At 44.6% G+C, this 16,028-nt stretch overlaps 1 protein-coding gene across 1 annotated transcript in view; it reads right to left on the bottom strand.

Moving 5' to 3' along the window:
• The window catches only part of SLC5A4 (solute carrier family 5 member 4), a 40,026-nt gene extending 27,330 nt beyond the window's left edge, over window positions 1-12,696 (bottom strand). Inside the window, exons 1-5 of the mRNA XM_003944893.3 lie at window positions 12,562-12,696; window positions 11,817-11,888; window positions 9,758-9,862; window positions 7,166-7,225; window positions 5,843-5,947 (exon numbers count right to left, since the gene is read on the bottom strand). Coding sequence (XP_003944942.1) covers window positions 5,843-5,947; window positions 7,166-7,225; window positions 9,758-9,862; window positions 11,817-11,888; window positions 12,562-12,696 — 477 coding nt within the window. The remainder of the gene's footprint in view (window positions 1-5,842; window positions 5,948-7,165; window positions 7,226-9,757; window positions 9,863-11,816; window positions 11,889-12,561) is intronic.
• Between the last annotated feature and the right edge of the window lie 3,332 nt (window positions 12,697-16,028).

Here is a 16,028-nt window from a genome sequence, read left to right as displayed (position 1 = left end):
AACAGCTAGCAGGAAATTGTTAAAATTAGTATTCTTGTTTGCCAATGATAATTTTTAAAATTATCTGTTTGTTTTAACTTTCCTAAAATTATAAACAGAACCGTTTTAAGAGATGAATTGGGTAACATATTTTGTCTCTTCTGGAAAAACTTAAGTTGCCAAGGGATTATCTCTTCCTTGAAACCTTGAGAGAATTCACCCCCTACCCTTCTCCATGTCCCCAAACTACCTGTCAGGTAGGTATTATCATCATTTTACATCTGAGGAAATTGAGGCTTAGGGAATTTGTCCTGGATGACGTGGATAGAAAGTGGTAAGCTCAGGATTTAAACCTGTGTATTGTGACTCAGAAGCTTATATGGTTAAACATATTGTTAATACTGTTATCATGGGATTTTACTTAATGAAATATGTGGGGGAACACTTAGAATAGATAAAACATTCTAGAAAAAGGGTGAATGTGGCAGCATAGTTTGTGAACTTCCATGAATCTCTGCATTAGACAGTGCAAGTATATTGCAAAACCCACAAAATTAGATGATGGGGTATTTCCACGAGGCTCAAAAGGCAAGAAGGCAGGTGCAAATCAACCTTAGCCACAAAACCTACATGGCAGCAAGATCTGGGAGGAGGCAGAGAGAAACAGCAGCTTATCTGCAGAAACTTAGAGTTAGACATCCCCACATAGCCACCAGGTGACCACTGGAAAGCACGGTGGGACAACTGCAGGACTACAGCAGAGCATGGAAGGGGTTTTGCAACTCTAAGGGCTCCTTGGTAAGTTTTGAAAGAGGTCAGAGTAGTCCAGTTCAAACAAGCTCTCAAAACTAATGGCCCAAGCTCCCTTTCAGAACAGGGACCTACACTGAGGAGAAACTTCTATTAAGTGGCAACAAAATTTGGCAAAATGAGGAACACCATGTTTACTGATGCACTAGTTTTGTGATGGGGATGGAGGAGAACTGCAAAAAAGTTCTGAATTCATTTTTAGTTTGTTCTTTGTAGCAGTATGGGTGAGGCAATTCTGAAATCGTTTTCTTTTTAAAAGTATTTACTTATTTTTGTTTCGGCCAGGCACAGTGGCTCATGCCTATAATCCCAGCACTTTGGGTGGCCAAGGTGGGTGGATCAGTTGAGGCCATTTGTCAACTTATGCTTTTATTATCTGTGGTTTTGAGGTCTTAGCAAAAAAAATCTTTGCCCAGACCAATGTCCTGAAGATTTCTGAAACCATTTTTGATGCATTATAGGATGGAGCAAACAAATTGTGTGTGTGTGCATGTGTGTGTGTGTTGATGACGTGGAGAGTCAGGATTCTCAATTGTGGAAGAAGGAACATATGAATATAGAATGGCAGAAGGCAATAAAATACTCTGTAGAGCTGGATTGGAATTGGAGGTATTAGTGTGAACTCATGATTTGTAAACTATGTATATGTATGTGTATAGTTGCCCAGAAACTATATGTATGTGTGTATATGAATGTATGTATTTACATGATGTGCATTTATATGGGTGTATGTATGCATTTATTTCCTAATTCTGTCAGCTAATAGGGTCAAGAAAAAAAGTCAATAAGCACACTTAGCACTTAGATTTTGGTTTCTAAAACCCTTCCCCACTAAAGGAGCCAGGGATGTCCCAGAAAAATAGGTGATTCCAGGGCTGGAGGAGGGCTGGTACAAGATGAGTCTGAAACATTTTGTTATGCCAGAATTTAAGAAATTGCTCAATAAAATGATGGGATTATGCCCTATCCTTTACACAGAATCCAGTTTGGGGAGCTCTCACTGGCCAAATATGGCATGAGTGTCAAAATAACTACATATAATAATATTTGTAAACCAATGACAAACAGGGATGTATCAGTCCACATCAGTAATAGCTAAATAGAGAAGGGAAAACTCTTGCCCTCAGTAGCCTGCTGAATGCTGGATGGGAACTATGGAAGGAGTGCTAGAGTTGGAAAATAATTTGTCAACCATCCTAGTAAAGATTGGATCTGATAAGATCATTTATCAATGCTGGATCTATTGGAAAATTTTGAAGAGGAACTGAATATTTAAGTGGTTTAAAGTATCTAGCACAGATCCTTTTCATTACAGGGGAAAATAAATCACTAATGCTTATTTGTTGCAGGGGAAAATAAAACAATAATTCTATATTGGAGAAGTTGGGCAACGCTTCAATCAGGTGATCAAAATTAACATCGCCATTAAGGAACAGATGGATATTGAATGCTTCTAGATAGGATACTTTAGGTAGGACACATCACTTATGCAGTATTCCAGCCAAGAACAATGCATAACCTGAATCCAATGATGAAAAATATCAGGCAAGTCCAAAATAAAGATTGTCATATTAAGAAGAGTGGAGGAGGGATGCTATCCTTCAAAAATGTCAGTGTCATCAAAGACAGAAAAGGCGTACATAGAAATGTTCCAGATGAAAGCAGGCTGAAGACATTTGGCAACTGAATGTGTAATACCTGACTCTAGACCACATCCTGTACTGGAGAAGAAAGGATGATAAATAGGATTACTTCAGAGTCAGTTGACAAAGTTGGAATTTAAATGGTAGATAACTCTATCCATGTTATGTTTGCTTGAGTTGATAATTCTGCTGTGGTTTTGCAAAAAATTATCCCTGCTTCTAGGATTAATAATATACAGGAATACTCAGTTTAGAAATCTATCATTTTACAACTGCCACAGTAAAGACTGATCAGGTAAAAATCATTGGATCAGGTAGAATCATCAGTGAATGTTAAATCTAGGGGAAATTTACACTGAAATTTTTAAGATTAAAGGGCAATGATGTATGTAACAATCTCAAATAGTTAGACATGTGAGAAACACTTTGGGAGGCCCAGGTGGGTGGATCATTTGATGTTAGGTGTTTGAGACCAGCTTGGCCAACATGGTGAAACCCCATCTCTACTAAAAATATAAAAAAAAATAGCCAGACATGGTGGTACATGCCTGTAATCCTGGCTACTGGGGAGGCTGAGGCAGGAGAATCTTTTGAAACAGCGGCAGAGGTTACAGTGAGCCAAGGTTGCACCACTACACTCCAGCCTGGGAGATAGAGCAAGACTCTGTTTCTTTGTAGAACTTGGGGCTGGAAACAGGTGTAGCAGGAGATGGTTGTATTTTTCTCTAAGATTTGAAATAAAACCTAACGTTTTATCATCCCACCTGACTCTATTGCACATTGGGGTTTTTCAGGAATACCAACTAGTATTGAGGGAAGATTTCACTTTTAAAAAAATGTTCACCATTTCAGAAAAAGAGTGTTGCCTGTGGTGGTGCCCCTCGTGCATATCTGCCTCTGTCTGCATTTGTAGCTATTTTCATTCATACTGATTTTATACTCATCCACAGAGGGGCGATTATTACACCACAGCACTTTGATTTTTTGTGTAGTTCTACTTAATCATTTCCATGTTAAAACACAATTTTATCTTATGAATTCCTTGACCTTTTTCTATTATATACTACTATCAAATAATTAAATTCATGGTTTTGAAATTACATGTAAGTAGTTGACAGTATCAATGAATTTTTTTTAAAGAGATAGGCACTACTCCAGATCACTCAAGCTGGGGTGCAGTAGCATGATCTTAGCTCACTGTAATTCAACTCCTGGGCTCAAGTGAGCCACCATACCTGGCTAAATATAAATTTTGGGGCGGGGTGGGGGAGAGACAAGGGTCTCACTGTTTAGCCCAGGCAGGTCTGGAACATCTGGCCTCAAGTGATCCTCCTGCCTCAGCCTCCAGAAGTGCTGGGATTATAGGCAGAAGTCACTAGGCTCAGTCACCAATGACATTTTTTTTAATTGTGGTGAAACATATATGACATAAAATTTATTTTAACCATTTAAGTATATAATTCAGTGGCATTAATTACACTAACAATGATTATAAATTATTTTTCATAGTAAAGAGGAATTGCAGTGATTCTTTTGCTATAAAGGACTGTGTTAAAAACAATAGTAAATATCTGAATAAAGGCTGTAGATTAGATAATAGTTTGTATCAAAGCTCAATGCACATGTTACTGCAGGTTGAGAACCAGTGAACAGGATGACCTTTTTCCAATCTGGGCAGAGGAGACCTATGAAAACTGTCCTGTCCTAACCTCTCATAATTATCTGTTTAATAAGTAACAAGGACACAATCTGTTATCAGAGTCTAAGAGTATACAGAAGGTCATGTCTAAGATTAATCATGATTAATGTCACTTAAAACATAAACCTGCAGGTAAGAATGGACTCCTGCTAAGGTGTCTTTTCAGCCAACCATGGACTCTGCACAGCCACAGACACACAAATGGCTTCCCTGCACCCACACCCAGCTCACCAACACTCTGTCCCTCCCCATCCACCAGTAACCCTCCAACCTGGGTATTTGCATCCCTTGAGGGCTCTTTCGCTGTGCATTGTCCTCTGTTCTCTGCCTTCATGCCTGCTTCTCCTCCTCCAAACCATACAGCTGTAGATGTCAGCACCACAGGAGAACTGGGAGATTAGCAAGTCCAACAATTTGAGGAATGTGTGAACCCTAAGCCCCTGACACCTGTGAGCTCCTCTGCTTCCCTCTGCCTCGCCTAACCTTCCCATCTTACTGCCTTAGCCAAATGGTGAACTCAGGAATCTTTACTACACCAACACAAAGCTCAATAATATGCAGTCATTGCTGGGCAATGCTCACATTGCATCGGGAAGGCTCATGCCATCTAATCTAAACAGCTGGTTCACTTCCAACAATGACTCAGTTTGACAGGAGCAATAGGAAAGGTCAGCTTTTCTCTCAGAAACTGAGACACCTGCCTAGATTGTAAACTTGAGATGATTTCATTAGTGACTGACACATGAGGAGCAAATAAGTTAGCCTTTGTTTTTTACATGTGCTGCTGAATCTCTAGATTCCTTCCATCTTTCCTCACTGATTATCTTCAAAAAATGTAACTTCTGTTGTTGTTTTTGAAATGGCATCTCGTGTCTCCCAGACTGGAGTGCAGTGGTGTGATCTCGGCTCACTGCAACCTCTGCTTCCTGGGTTCAAGCTGTTCTCCTGCCTCAGCCTCCCAAGTAGCTGAAATTACAGGTGTGCACCACCATGCCTGGCTAATTTTTGTATTTTAAGTAGAGATGGGGTTTTACCATGTTGGCCAGGCTGGTCTCAAACTCCTGACCTCAAGTGATTCACCTTTCTCAGCCTCCCAAAGTGCTGGGATTACAGGCATGCACCACCACACCTGGCCCCAAAATTGTAACTTTATAAAAGAGTACTTAAAAAGTACTTTAATTTTTTTTAACACTTATTTGTGACATGTGTCTTACCATGGTGGTCTTAGATAAAGTAGAATGAATTTAAGAAAAATCAGTATAATAATACAAAGTACTTTCCTTGTGGCTTAATCAAACTGAAAATGAAAATGTAAACTTGGACATGCTCTGAGAAAAAATGTAAAGGTTATCTTGAGTTGGAAAAAGCAGGAGGCCAGAGAAGTCTTCCCTTTACTAAAGAGCTATGTGACTTGAACAAGACATTTTGTTCTTTTTGTACATTCATTTTTTCATATCCTTGATGAGAGGGCAGATTTATACCCTGGAGTCTCTCATGACTTAAAAGTCTACCACTCTATGAACACAGGGTCTTTGAAGCTCCCTTTTTCCCCATAAGACTTGGAAGAGACACCCCTGAGACTTTAAGACATCCGTATGGCTTGACCCTTGAAAGGCTGTTGACAGTGTACACATCCAGCTCTCTCATGTCAGCCCTCTGGCGCCATCTGACAACCTCTTGAAGCTAAAATGTCAGGAGGCTCTAAACTCACAGAGATTGACAAAGTCACACAGATGAAGAGGGAGAGGATGGAGAGGTAGACCTGGAGTCGCTCCCCGCCAAACCGCTTCTTGAGATATTCTGGCATGGTCATCACCTGCAGAGACAGACATTGACAGGAACTTACCCTTAAGTCCCTGTGTGTTCAGATTATTCAGCATTTCCTAAGCACCTGTAAGTGAAAGTGCTGTGTATGGCCCCTTCCTTGTGATGAAACCATGGCTTCTTATCCATAGAGGTAGACCTGATACCTTGCACAGTGACTGGCAGAAAGTGGATTCTTAAACCATGCTTCTGAAGAGAAGGGCACGCCCATTGATAACTCCAGCCAAAGTCTCTCTCCTGACCTATCTGTAGATCTCACTTTCCCAGTGCCAGTTGGGTGTCTCCACCTTAGTGTCCAGAATGCACCAAACACTTACCCTGTTGCAAAGTGAAATCATCACTCTCCTTTTCATCCATCATTTACCTCTAATCTGGAATCCCTGGCTCCATTAATGGTGGCCTCAAGCACCCCAGCCCTCAAGCTGATCATAATCCTCCCCCTCCACTGCCTTCATCTTTACTCTGCCATCAAACCTGTCATCTCTGCTCCAGGGTCATTATGCAGGGACACCACTGATTTCCCAACTGGTTGTGGCCACATTCTATACTGGAAACATCTCTAGGCAAGAAATTTGATTTTTGTCTTCTGTATGTTACTAGCAATAGGCCAGGTGAATGACAGAAACCCAGGTTTCATGATTGAAGAGAAAGAGTGAATGAATGAATGCCTGAAAGATACACCTTTCAGGTTTACCCAGAATACCTATGGATATGGAACTGGCCCAATCATCCCATAGAATTGGTATCTGTGGTTTCTTTGAATAAGCATAGAAACTGATCCTCCCAGTCTTGGAGAAAGTTAGGTTTGTCTTATCTCAGTTCCTTTCAGAAAAATCAATAATCAGGCCTCCTGGATTGGGTCAAAGAGCTGAAACTCACGAGATCACCACACGTGAACAATGAGAAGCCAGACCCCTCACCTTTTATAATTGTCTAACCCACTATCTGCCTCCTGTTGACTGACTGCTCTTTCTTATCCGTCCCCTCATCCCTGTTTCCCACACGTGGTTACATATCTTCCCTGCTATATAAACCCCTTATTTTAGTCTATCAGGAAGACGGATTTGAGACTGAGCTCCCATCTCTTTGGCTGCAGCACCCCAAAAAGCCTTTTATCCTGGCAATATTCATTGTCTCAGTGATTGACTTTCTGTGCAGCGAGCAGCAGCGCCTAAAACTGAACTCTGGCCTTTTGGTAACAGATACTCACCCCTGCCTTGATATAGATGGGGACAAAGATCCATCCAAGAATCGGCAACATTATTGAGGACTATGAGGAACCAAAATAAGAGAGTGAGATGTTAAAGAGGCTTGGCTTGTGGAGCTTGTCCTTATATGACCTCTGAGTCTGAAAATTAAAAAAAAAAAAAAAAAAAAAAAAAAAGTTGGCTTAATCCTATCCCATTCAAACAATTATCCTGAGATAACTGTGAGTTCCTTTTTTTCTGTTTCTATAACTCAGGGGCCACCATTTTCTGGGGCTTAAGTTGCCACAAAGTATGTGTGGTGAAAAAGGGAAAAAATATAAGGGATCTGATCCCAGTGGAACCCCTACAAGGTCATATAATCTTTGCCAAAGGATTGCATAAATGATAGAGTAACAGAGCAATGAGAAAGGAATCTGGAAATAGAATATCCCTAGTGCTCCCCAAGTCTTGCCACATCCAATGATGGTAATAATATAATCTAGCATAAATGTGCAATTTTTACAAAGAGTCTTTTCATATATCACTTATGCTGCTCTCAAGTCTAAGTGAGGCAGATGTGAGCAGCACAGTTATGCTTATCTTACAGAGGGGAAACTTGAGCCTTACAGAGATTAAGGGAGCCCAAGATCATAGTCACAGGAGTTGTCTGAGTTCTCTGCAGCCTGCTTGTCACACCCACTTGGTCCATAGGTCATTCTGGCCGTGACTCTGGAGACTGACTTCATTCTAGTGTCCATGGCACTATTAAAACAAAGCTTCAGCCATAGGGCATATCTGGAGGCTGGATCCATCCTGGACTCCCAGATATTACTAAAGTAAAAGTAGGGGCAGAATCTTCAACAGGGGAGGGGCACAGGCATTTGTGATTACTCAAGGTCACTTTGAGTGCAACCTAGGATAGTCTGTTTAAACTTTCACTATGATCCAACTTTCCTTTACACAGGCATCCTCTTCTGCCCATTGTGCACATGCACGTATGTGAAAACATCAGAAAGAGTAACATAAAAGAACAGAAAGACTCAGGCAACTCAAGAACTATTGGCGGCACATCCATCACATGTCCAGCCATGTGCTAGAGCAGACTTGTCCATCCTGTGGTCCAAGCTGGCATTGAATGCAGCCCAACACAAATTTGTAAACTTTCTTAAAACATTATAGGTTTTGGCCACACGTGGTGGCTCACACCTGTAATCCCAGCAGTTTAGGAGGCTGAGGTGAGTGGATCACAAGGTCAAGAGATTGATGCCATCCTGGCCAATATGGTGAAACCTCATCTCTACTAAAAAACAAAAATACAAATATTGGGCTGGGCATGGGGGCTCACACCTGTAATCCCAGCACTTTGGGAGGCCGAGACAGGGGGATCACAAGGTCAAGAGATCAAGACCATCTTGGCCAACATGGTGAAACCTCGTTTCTACTAAAATACAAAAATTAGCTGGACGTGGTGGCGCGTGCCTATAGTCCCAGCTACTCAGGAGGTTGAGGCAGGAGCATCTCTTGAACCCAGGAGGAGGAGGTTTCAGTGAGCTGAGATCGCGCAACTGCACTCCAGCCTGGCGCCTGGTGGCACAGTGAGACTCTGTCTCAAAAAAAAAAAAAGAAAAAAAGAAAAAAAATTAGCTGGGTATGGTGGCGCTCGCCTATCGGTGACAAGGATGAAGGTGGAAGCCATCATTCTCGGTAAACTAACACAGGAACAGAAATCAAACACCACCTGTTCTCACTTACAAGTGGGAGTTGAACAATGAGAACACATGGATACAGGGAGGGGAACATCACACCCTGGGGCCTGTCAGCGGATGGGAGGTAAGGGGAGGACAAATGCCTAATGCACGTGGGGCGTAAAACCAGATGGCATGTTGCTAGGTGCAGCAAACCACCATGGCACATGTATACCTAGGTAACCTGTATGTTCTGCACATATATCCCAGAACTTAAATTGGCAAAGAAAAAGATAACAAATAAGAAAATAAAAACCCAAGAAGTGAACTAGAAGAAAGACAGAAAATGAAAGAGGAAAACATTCTGTACAGATTTCCAGAAAAACATGGGATATGACTTTCATTAATATACCTGGATGCTTTGGTTTCAGTGTGTCTCACCAAGTTCGTGTGTTGGAAACTTAATCCTCGGTGTAACAGTATTGAGAGGTCAGACCATTGAGGAGTGATTAGGTCATGAGGGCTCTTCCCTCATGAATAGATGGATGTTGTTAGCACAGATGGATGTCGTTATCGAGGCAGTGATCAGTTATAGTAGGAGGGGGTTTCTGATTTTTCAAATGAGTTTCACTCTCTTCCCTTTTCTCCTCTTCTTCTCTCTCTCGCTTTCTCTCTCTCGCTTTCTTTTACTCTCCCTCTCTCTCATACCCCAGTACCCTTCCACCTTCTATCATAGGATGACAAAACAAGAAGACCCTTGCCAGATGTGTGTCCCTCAGCCCTTGCCCCTCCCAGCCTTCAGAGCTGTAAGAGACATTTCTGTTCTTTATAAATTACCCAGCCGGTGATATCCTGTCAGAGCAGCATGAAACATACTAAGACACTGGATATGGTTTTGATTCAAAGGAAAAAGCCTATGATGTCACTTACAGTCCATTCAAATGTTACAGTGGCGACTCCTGAAGCTGCTCCTGTCCCAGCCAGCCCCACAAAGTGGCCACTGCCGATGTTACTGGCAAAGAGAGAGGCGCCCATCTGTAATGCAAGATAACAAACTAGGATTGGAGTTAAAAGACCCAAATCAGACTTTTTGAAAACAGGCAGATGCTGAGATGTTTTGGTCACTACTCCTTAGAGCAGGAGTCAAGCAAATGTCTGCCCCCAAGCTAATCCAGCCCATAGTCAGTTTCTACGTGGCCCATGAGCCAAGACTGTTTTGTCCCATCTTTGCGTTATTAAATAATGGTTAACAATCTAAATAAGCATAATATTTTGTAAGATGGAAACTAAAAATGAAATTATATGATTTAAATTTCAGTGTCTGGAACACAGCCACACTCATTGGTTTTCCATATGGACTGGGGCTGGTTTTTGTCCTACAATGGCAAGGTTGCGTGGCTGCAGCAGACTATATGGCTTGAAAACCCTAAAATAGGTCTAATCTGGCCTTTTACAGAAAAGCTTGTTGGCCCCTGCCTTGGGGGGAGCATTGGTCAATCTACTGAAATGCTCTGGGTTGAGCCTGTCCTTGGCCAAGCACTGCCAGACCTCCCATCAGCTCTTGTCCCTTTAGTCAGCTGCAGGGACCCCAAAGCTGCCTAGCAGGAAATTTCTCTCCATCCTTCCAGCCATGAGACCCTCTTATTCATTCCCTCACCATCACAGCACCTGCTGTTCTTTGGACCCAGAGATCAAGTGTGGTCTCTTGAGTGGGCATGGGTCAGCACCAGTTCCAGCAGAAGAGAAATGGGGTGTGGGACCCTGCAGTGCTGCTGCTTTCCCCACTTTTTAAGGGCTCTGTAAAATCACTTTTTCTACTCGGCTCCATGGGGCCAGAGGATGGGGTTAGCTGGTTTGTGGCTTCAAGATCGCTTGAGCCTTATATGTTTCATTAATAGTCCTAAAAAGGACTGATTGGATGCCCCAAATAAAATTCATTTTAAACTTCCAGTTGTTCTGCCTCAATCACCCCAGCTAGAACATTTCCCCATCTCTACTTCCCTTCATACCATTTAGAAAATGAGTCAGATCTGTGAAGAAAGCATTTGCTAAGCACCCACTGTATAATGCGATGCCGAGGTGACACTCTGCAGGTGGACAGGGGAAGATGCAGCCTCTCCTGCAGTGGGACCCTGGCTGTGGGGGCCGCATATCAAAACCCCACAAGAACACCCACTGGGCAAGAATCAAGAGGCATCAGCATTAGCACCATCACAGGGGACACAGCCAATAACTGCATGGGACATGAAGACCCATGGAGAGAGCTGGGAGGCTCCTCAGATGAGGAAGGGGTGGGGTGGGGCATTGAAGGAGGGGAGCAGAGGTTGGGAGGCCAATCCTAACAAGACGGCCAGCATCAGCTCTGGACTGGGAGCAAAGCAGGAGTGTGCAGAGCTTGTAAGAAGCCAGGAGACGATGCTTGATAGGAGCAGGAGAAAAGAATATGAAGTAGGGCTGAACTGGGGTCCTTCAATGCCAGAGTGGACCTGCTGTCATAATAGGCGACGTATTGTAATGTCCTGGAATTACAGGAAGGAGCCATGATGTCAGGGATTTAGGAATGGAGCCCCAGTGAGTAGGCAACCAGTGTACATCAGAAATAGTCAACATTCTAAATGTTTTTACATTCACTTTTTTTTTATTTTTGGCAATGGAGTTTTACTCTTGTTGCTCAGGCTGGAGTGCAGTGGCGCGATCTTGGCTCACTGTAACCTTTGCCTTCTAGGTTCAAGCGATTCTCCTGCCTCAGCCTCCTGAGTCGCTGGGATTACAGGCATGCACAACCACACCCAGCTAATTTTTGTATTTTTAGTAGATACGGGGTTTCACCATGTTGTCCAGGCTGATCTCAAACTCCTGATCTCAGATGATCCGCCAGCCTCGGCCTCCCAAAGTGCTGGGATTACAGGTGTGAGCCACCGTGCCCGGCCTACGTTCACTTTTAAGCACACACCCAGGAAATTTATCTCCAGGAAACTGGTCCACTTACCGGCCACCAGGCCACATCACGACCAGCAAGGAAGAAGCCTCCTATAGTGCCTCGGTTGGTCCTCAGCATTGCCTGAATGGAAGGGAAGATAGGTGAGGGTCAAGCAGCAGCAGGCACACCCAGACATCCCAGAGGCTCTGGCCAGGGTGCCGAGAGGGGTGACTTCAGCACTCCTACAGAAACATTTTCCTGGAAACTGTTCTGTAGCATCAGATTTTAGAGGACTTGAAAAGCAATCCCTTCATAAAAACCCAGAGCTGGAAGGACTTTAAAAAGACGTAATCCTTAACTTCTGTCTTAACGGCTCTGATTATTCTCACGAAAATCATGTGAGGTATCACTAAGCCATGCTTGCAAGAAAATTTGCAGCCTCAAACTCATGATTAAAAAGAAAAATCAACATAAACGAATTAAGAGTCCAACTCACTAAGTCAGAAAATGAACAAACAAAAGACAGTCAAAGAAATGCAATAATAAAAATAACATCTTTGTTCATTATACCAGGTACTGGGGATGCAAAGTAAATCTGAAGGTCCCGGTGCTGGCTCTGTGCACACAGTGGGATTGTTAGGAGAGTAAGTTAGCTCATTTTAGGAATTATTTATGCAACACACAAGAAAATGACTCTGATAATAACACAGTGACATCTGTGAAAAACTTTGTCACAACCACACCCCTTCCTCCTCTTAAGATACCCCCTCCCAAACCTTGTGCCCACCCTAAAAGCCACTGGGATTCCACTTACCCACAGCCCAACAGCCATCACCACCAGAAAATAGATGACAATGACTGAGATGTCGGCAGCATTTTGGATTCGATCAGACAATGGAGGTGGCTCTGGGGTCCCAGCCATGGTGCTGGGGCTAACCGTGCTGGCCATGGCTGCAGCAGCGCTATACCATTCCAGGCAGGACCCATCTTTATATAAGTTCTGGGTTAATGATCAGCCTTAGGCGGGTGGGGTGAGATATCAGAGCCGGCTCCTGGATATGGAGACCTTTAAACCTCTTCTCCAAAGCGGTGACACCCCAGCGCTCCACTAGCAAGTGCTAGTCTAGGTAGAGTGAGAATGAGGGATGCAGGGCCAGAAGTGCGGGGAGAGTTTGAGGTAGAGCATGGGGTGTTCTCTGAGGGCAAAGACAGGGTCTTTAAGGAGACCTGATCAGGTGGTGGGGGGATTTGAGAGAAATGAAGACACAGCAGGGGGGGGCTGGAAGTCAGCCAGGAGGGGCTGAATGCAATGGTTCCTCAGAGAACAGATACAATTTCTGACCAGTGAGCTGTATCCCTTGACAGAGAAGTGAATTATGCCTTTCATGGATTCCAAAGTTTCACATTTATCTGAAGTGGGTCTCACATGCCACAGAAAGATATTGGTGGCCTCTGTAGGAAAGGAAGTGGCTCAACAAACACCCTATGTGGAGAGTTGCGGACATAGCTGTGGAGAGCGCTGGGTCAGAGGGTTGTACGAGGAGTGAGTCAACCTGGAAGCATGTGATGGGGATCGTCAGGACTCAGAAAACAAGACCCCTGGACCACAGCCAAGAAGAAGTTAGACGTAAAGCCTATGTGGTGGCTCAGGCCTATAATCCCAGCACTTTCGGAGGCAAAGGAGAGAACGTCACTTGAGACTAGGAGTTCGAGACCAGCTTGGGCAATGTAAGGGGTCTCTGTCTCTACAAATATTAGCTGAGTGTGGTGATATACGCATGTGGTCCCAGCTACCTGGGAGACTGAAGAGGGAGGATCACCCGTGATTGGGATGTCAAGACGATAGTGAGCCATGATCATGCCGCTGCACTCCAGCCTGGGCAACCGAGCAAGATCTCTCTTTTTAAAAAAAAAAAAAAAAAAAAAAAATCCCAGCACTTTGGGAACCCAAGGCGGGTGGATCACCTGACGTTGGGAGTTTGAGACCAGCCTGACCAACATAGAGAAACTCCATCTCTACTACAAATACAAAATTAGCTGGATGTGGTGGCACATGCCTGTAATCCCAGCTACTCAGGAAGCTGACGCAGGATAATCGCTTGAACCCGAGAGGCCGAGGCTATAGTAAGCCAATGTCACGCCATTGCATTCCAGCCTGGGCAACAAGAACAAAACTCTGTCAAAAAAAAATGAATGGGCCAGGCCCAGTGACTCACACTTGTAATTGCAGCACCTTGGGAGGCTGAGAGGGGAGGATAACTTGAGCCCAGGAGTTCAAGACCAGCCTGGGCAACATAGTGAGACCCCATCTCTACAGAAAAAAAAAAGTATCCAGGCATGATAGTGAGTGCCTATAGTCCTAGCTATTCAGAAGGCTGAGGTGGAAGGACTGCATGAGCCCAAGAGGTCAAGTGTGCAGTGAACCATGGTCACACCACTGTACTCCAGCCTTGGTGACAGAGTGAGACCCTGTCACAAATGAATGAAAAATTCTCCAGTTTTGTTTCAGGCAAAGAGGACCAAGGCACCCCATCCTCTCTGGGTCCTCTGACCCTCCCACTCTCAGATAGAGGCAACTAGCACATTCATTCATTCATTCAACAAGTGATTTGAGACAGGAGCGTGCTGGAGTGAAGATGGCTCCACTTCCAGTTCCGGTTGAGATTCAGAGCCGAACGGTCCAACAGGGGCTGGACCAGACCCTTTCCCCGAGAAGGTCGGGGAATCAGGGAAGTGTTGCCTGGAGCAGGGATCGAGGAGAATTAGGAGGATGGTTAAGAATGTGGACTTTGGCTGGGTGCAGTGGCTCATGCCCATAATTTCACCACTTTGGGAGGCCGAGGCGGGCAGATCACTTGAGGTCAGGCGTTCGAGACCAGCCTGGCCAACATGGTGAATCCCTGTCTCCACTAAAAATACAAAAAAAAAAAAAATTAGCCAAGCACTGTGGCACGTGCCTGTAATCCCAGCTACTCAGGATGCTGAGTCAGGAGAATTGCTTGAACCTGAGGTGGAGGTTGCAGTCAGCCAGGATTGTGCCACTACACTCCAACCTGCGCAACAGAGTGAGACTCTGTCTCAAAAAAAAAAAAAAAAAGTGTGGACTTTAGACAGTCTTGGGTTCAAATCCTGCCTCTGTCCCCTACCAGCCAAGTGACTCCAAAGAGATTGTAGGTGGGAAGCACCTGGCTGGGGCATGTGGCATCAGCTTGAAGGTGCTAAGGGTGAAGATTAGACTGCCATGGCTGATACCAGAAGAGCAAAGGTGCAGGACAGTTGGCAAACGACAGTGTCATGGTCCCCTGGGAGCTCAGGGTGGACAGCAGCTCTGGAGCCTCCAAGGACGGGACTGATGTTGAGGACCTGGTCCCAGGGCGTCCCCACCCCTGGAGGCAGAGCGGGATTCAAACTGGGCCTTGCAGAGGGGACCGAGAGCATTTGGTGAGGGGCACAGAGGAAGCTCCTGTGGGCAGAGGCTGCTGGCCAGGTGAGGGGAGAATGTCTGGCAGGGAGCTGAGCAGGCTGCTTTCTGAGCACCTGGCTGTCCTATGATGCAGCTGTGGCCATCTGGCTCCTCTACGGGATGACCTGAATCTGCCTGGAGCCCTGGACCCCCTGCAGCATATCACCTCCTGGTACCACAAGGACTTACCCAGAGGGCATGGAATCAGATGAACTGGGTTCAAATCCCAGTCACAGATAATGCTGCATTTGATGTGGAGCAATGCTTGATGACTGCGGTGTGCTCTTTGTGCACCAGGCATGGTTCGTTGCCTCCTTTGGACCGTACGGCAGCCCTTAGGGGAAGTGGGCATCAGAGGAGACAGTGGCACAGAAAGGGCAAGTGACTTGCTCAGGGTCACACGGCTAGAAACAGCAGAACATGGGTCCCGACCCAGATCCATGTGACTCTGGGATGGGGTCCTCCTTCCCTCCCAGCTCAGCTCCTTTCCAACTGCGCACGGCTCGCATGCCCTCAACTATGAAAATGGGGTTAACAATCGAGCCTGCCACATGGGAATATTGGGATATTGTGCAGATTAAGGGAGCCAGTCAAATTTAATAATTTTTGCATCAAGTCTGGCACATGGTGAGTTTTTGGCAAATGTCATCACCATCATCGTCACCATCATCACCATTATTACAAGTTCTAGCTGGAAGCCAAATGAATGATCATCCAGTCCCCTTGTTGTATGGATGGGGAAACTGAGGCCTGAACTGGGGTCAGTGGATCACTGTTGGTAATTAGCAAAAGAGTAACAGTTCTTTCTGAGGCTGAGG

The sequence above is a fragment of the Saimiri boliviensis genome, chromosome 21 (genome assembly GCF_048565385.1).
Source record: "Saimiri boliviensis isolate mSaiBol1 chromosome 21, mSaiBol1.pri, whole genome shotgun sequence".
Classification (NCBI taxonomy): Eukaryota; Metazoa; Chordata; class Mammalia; order Primates; family Cebidae; genus Saimiri; species Saimiri boliviensis.
The sequence above is the reverse complement of the archived record's forward strand: the minus strand, read 5'-3'. Positions and strand labels throughout refer to the sequence as shown.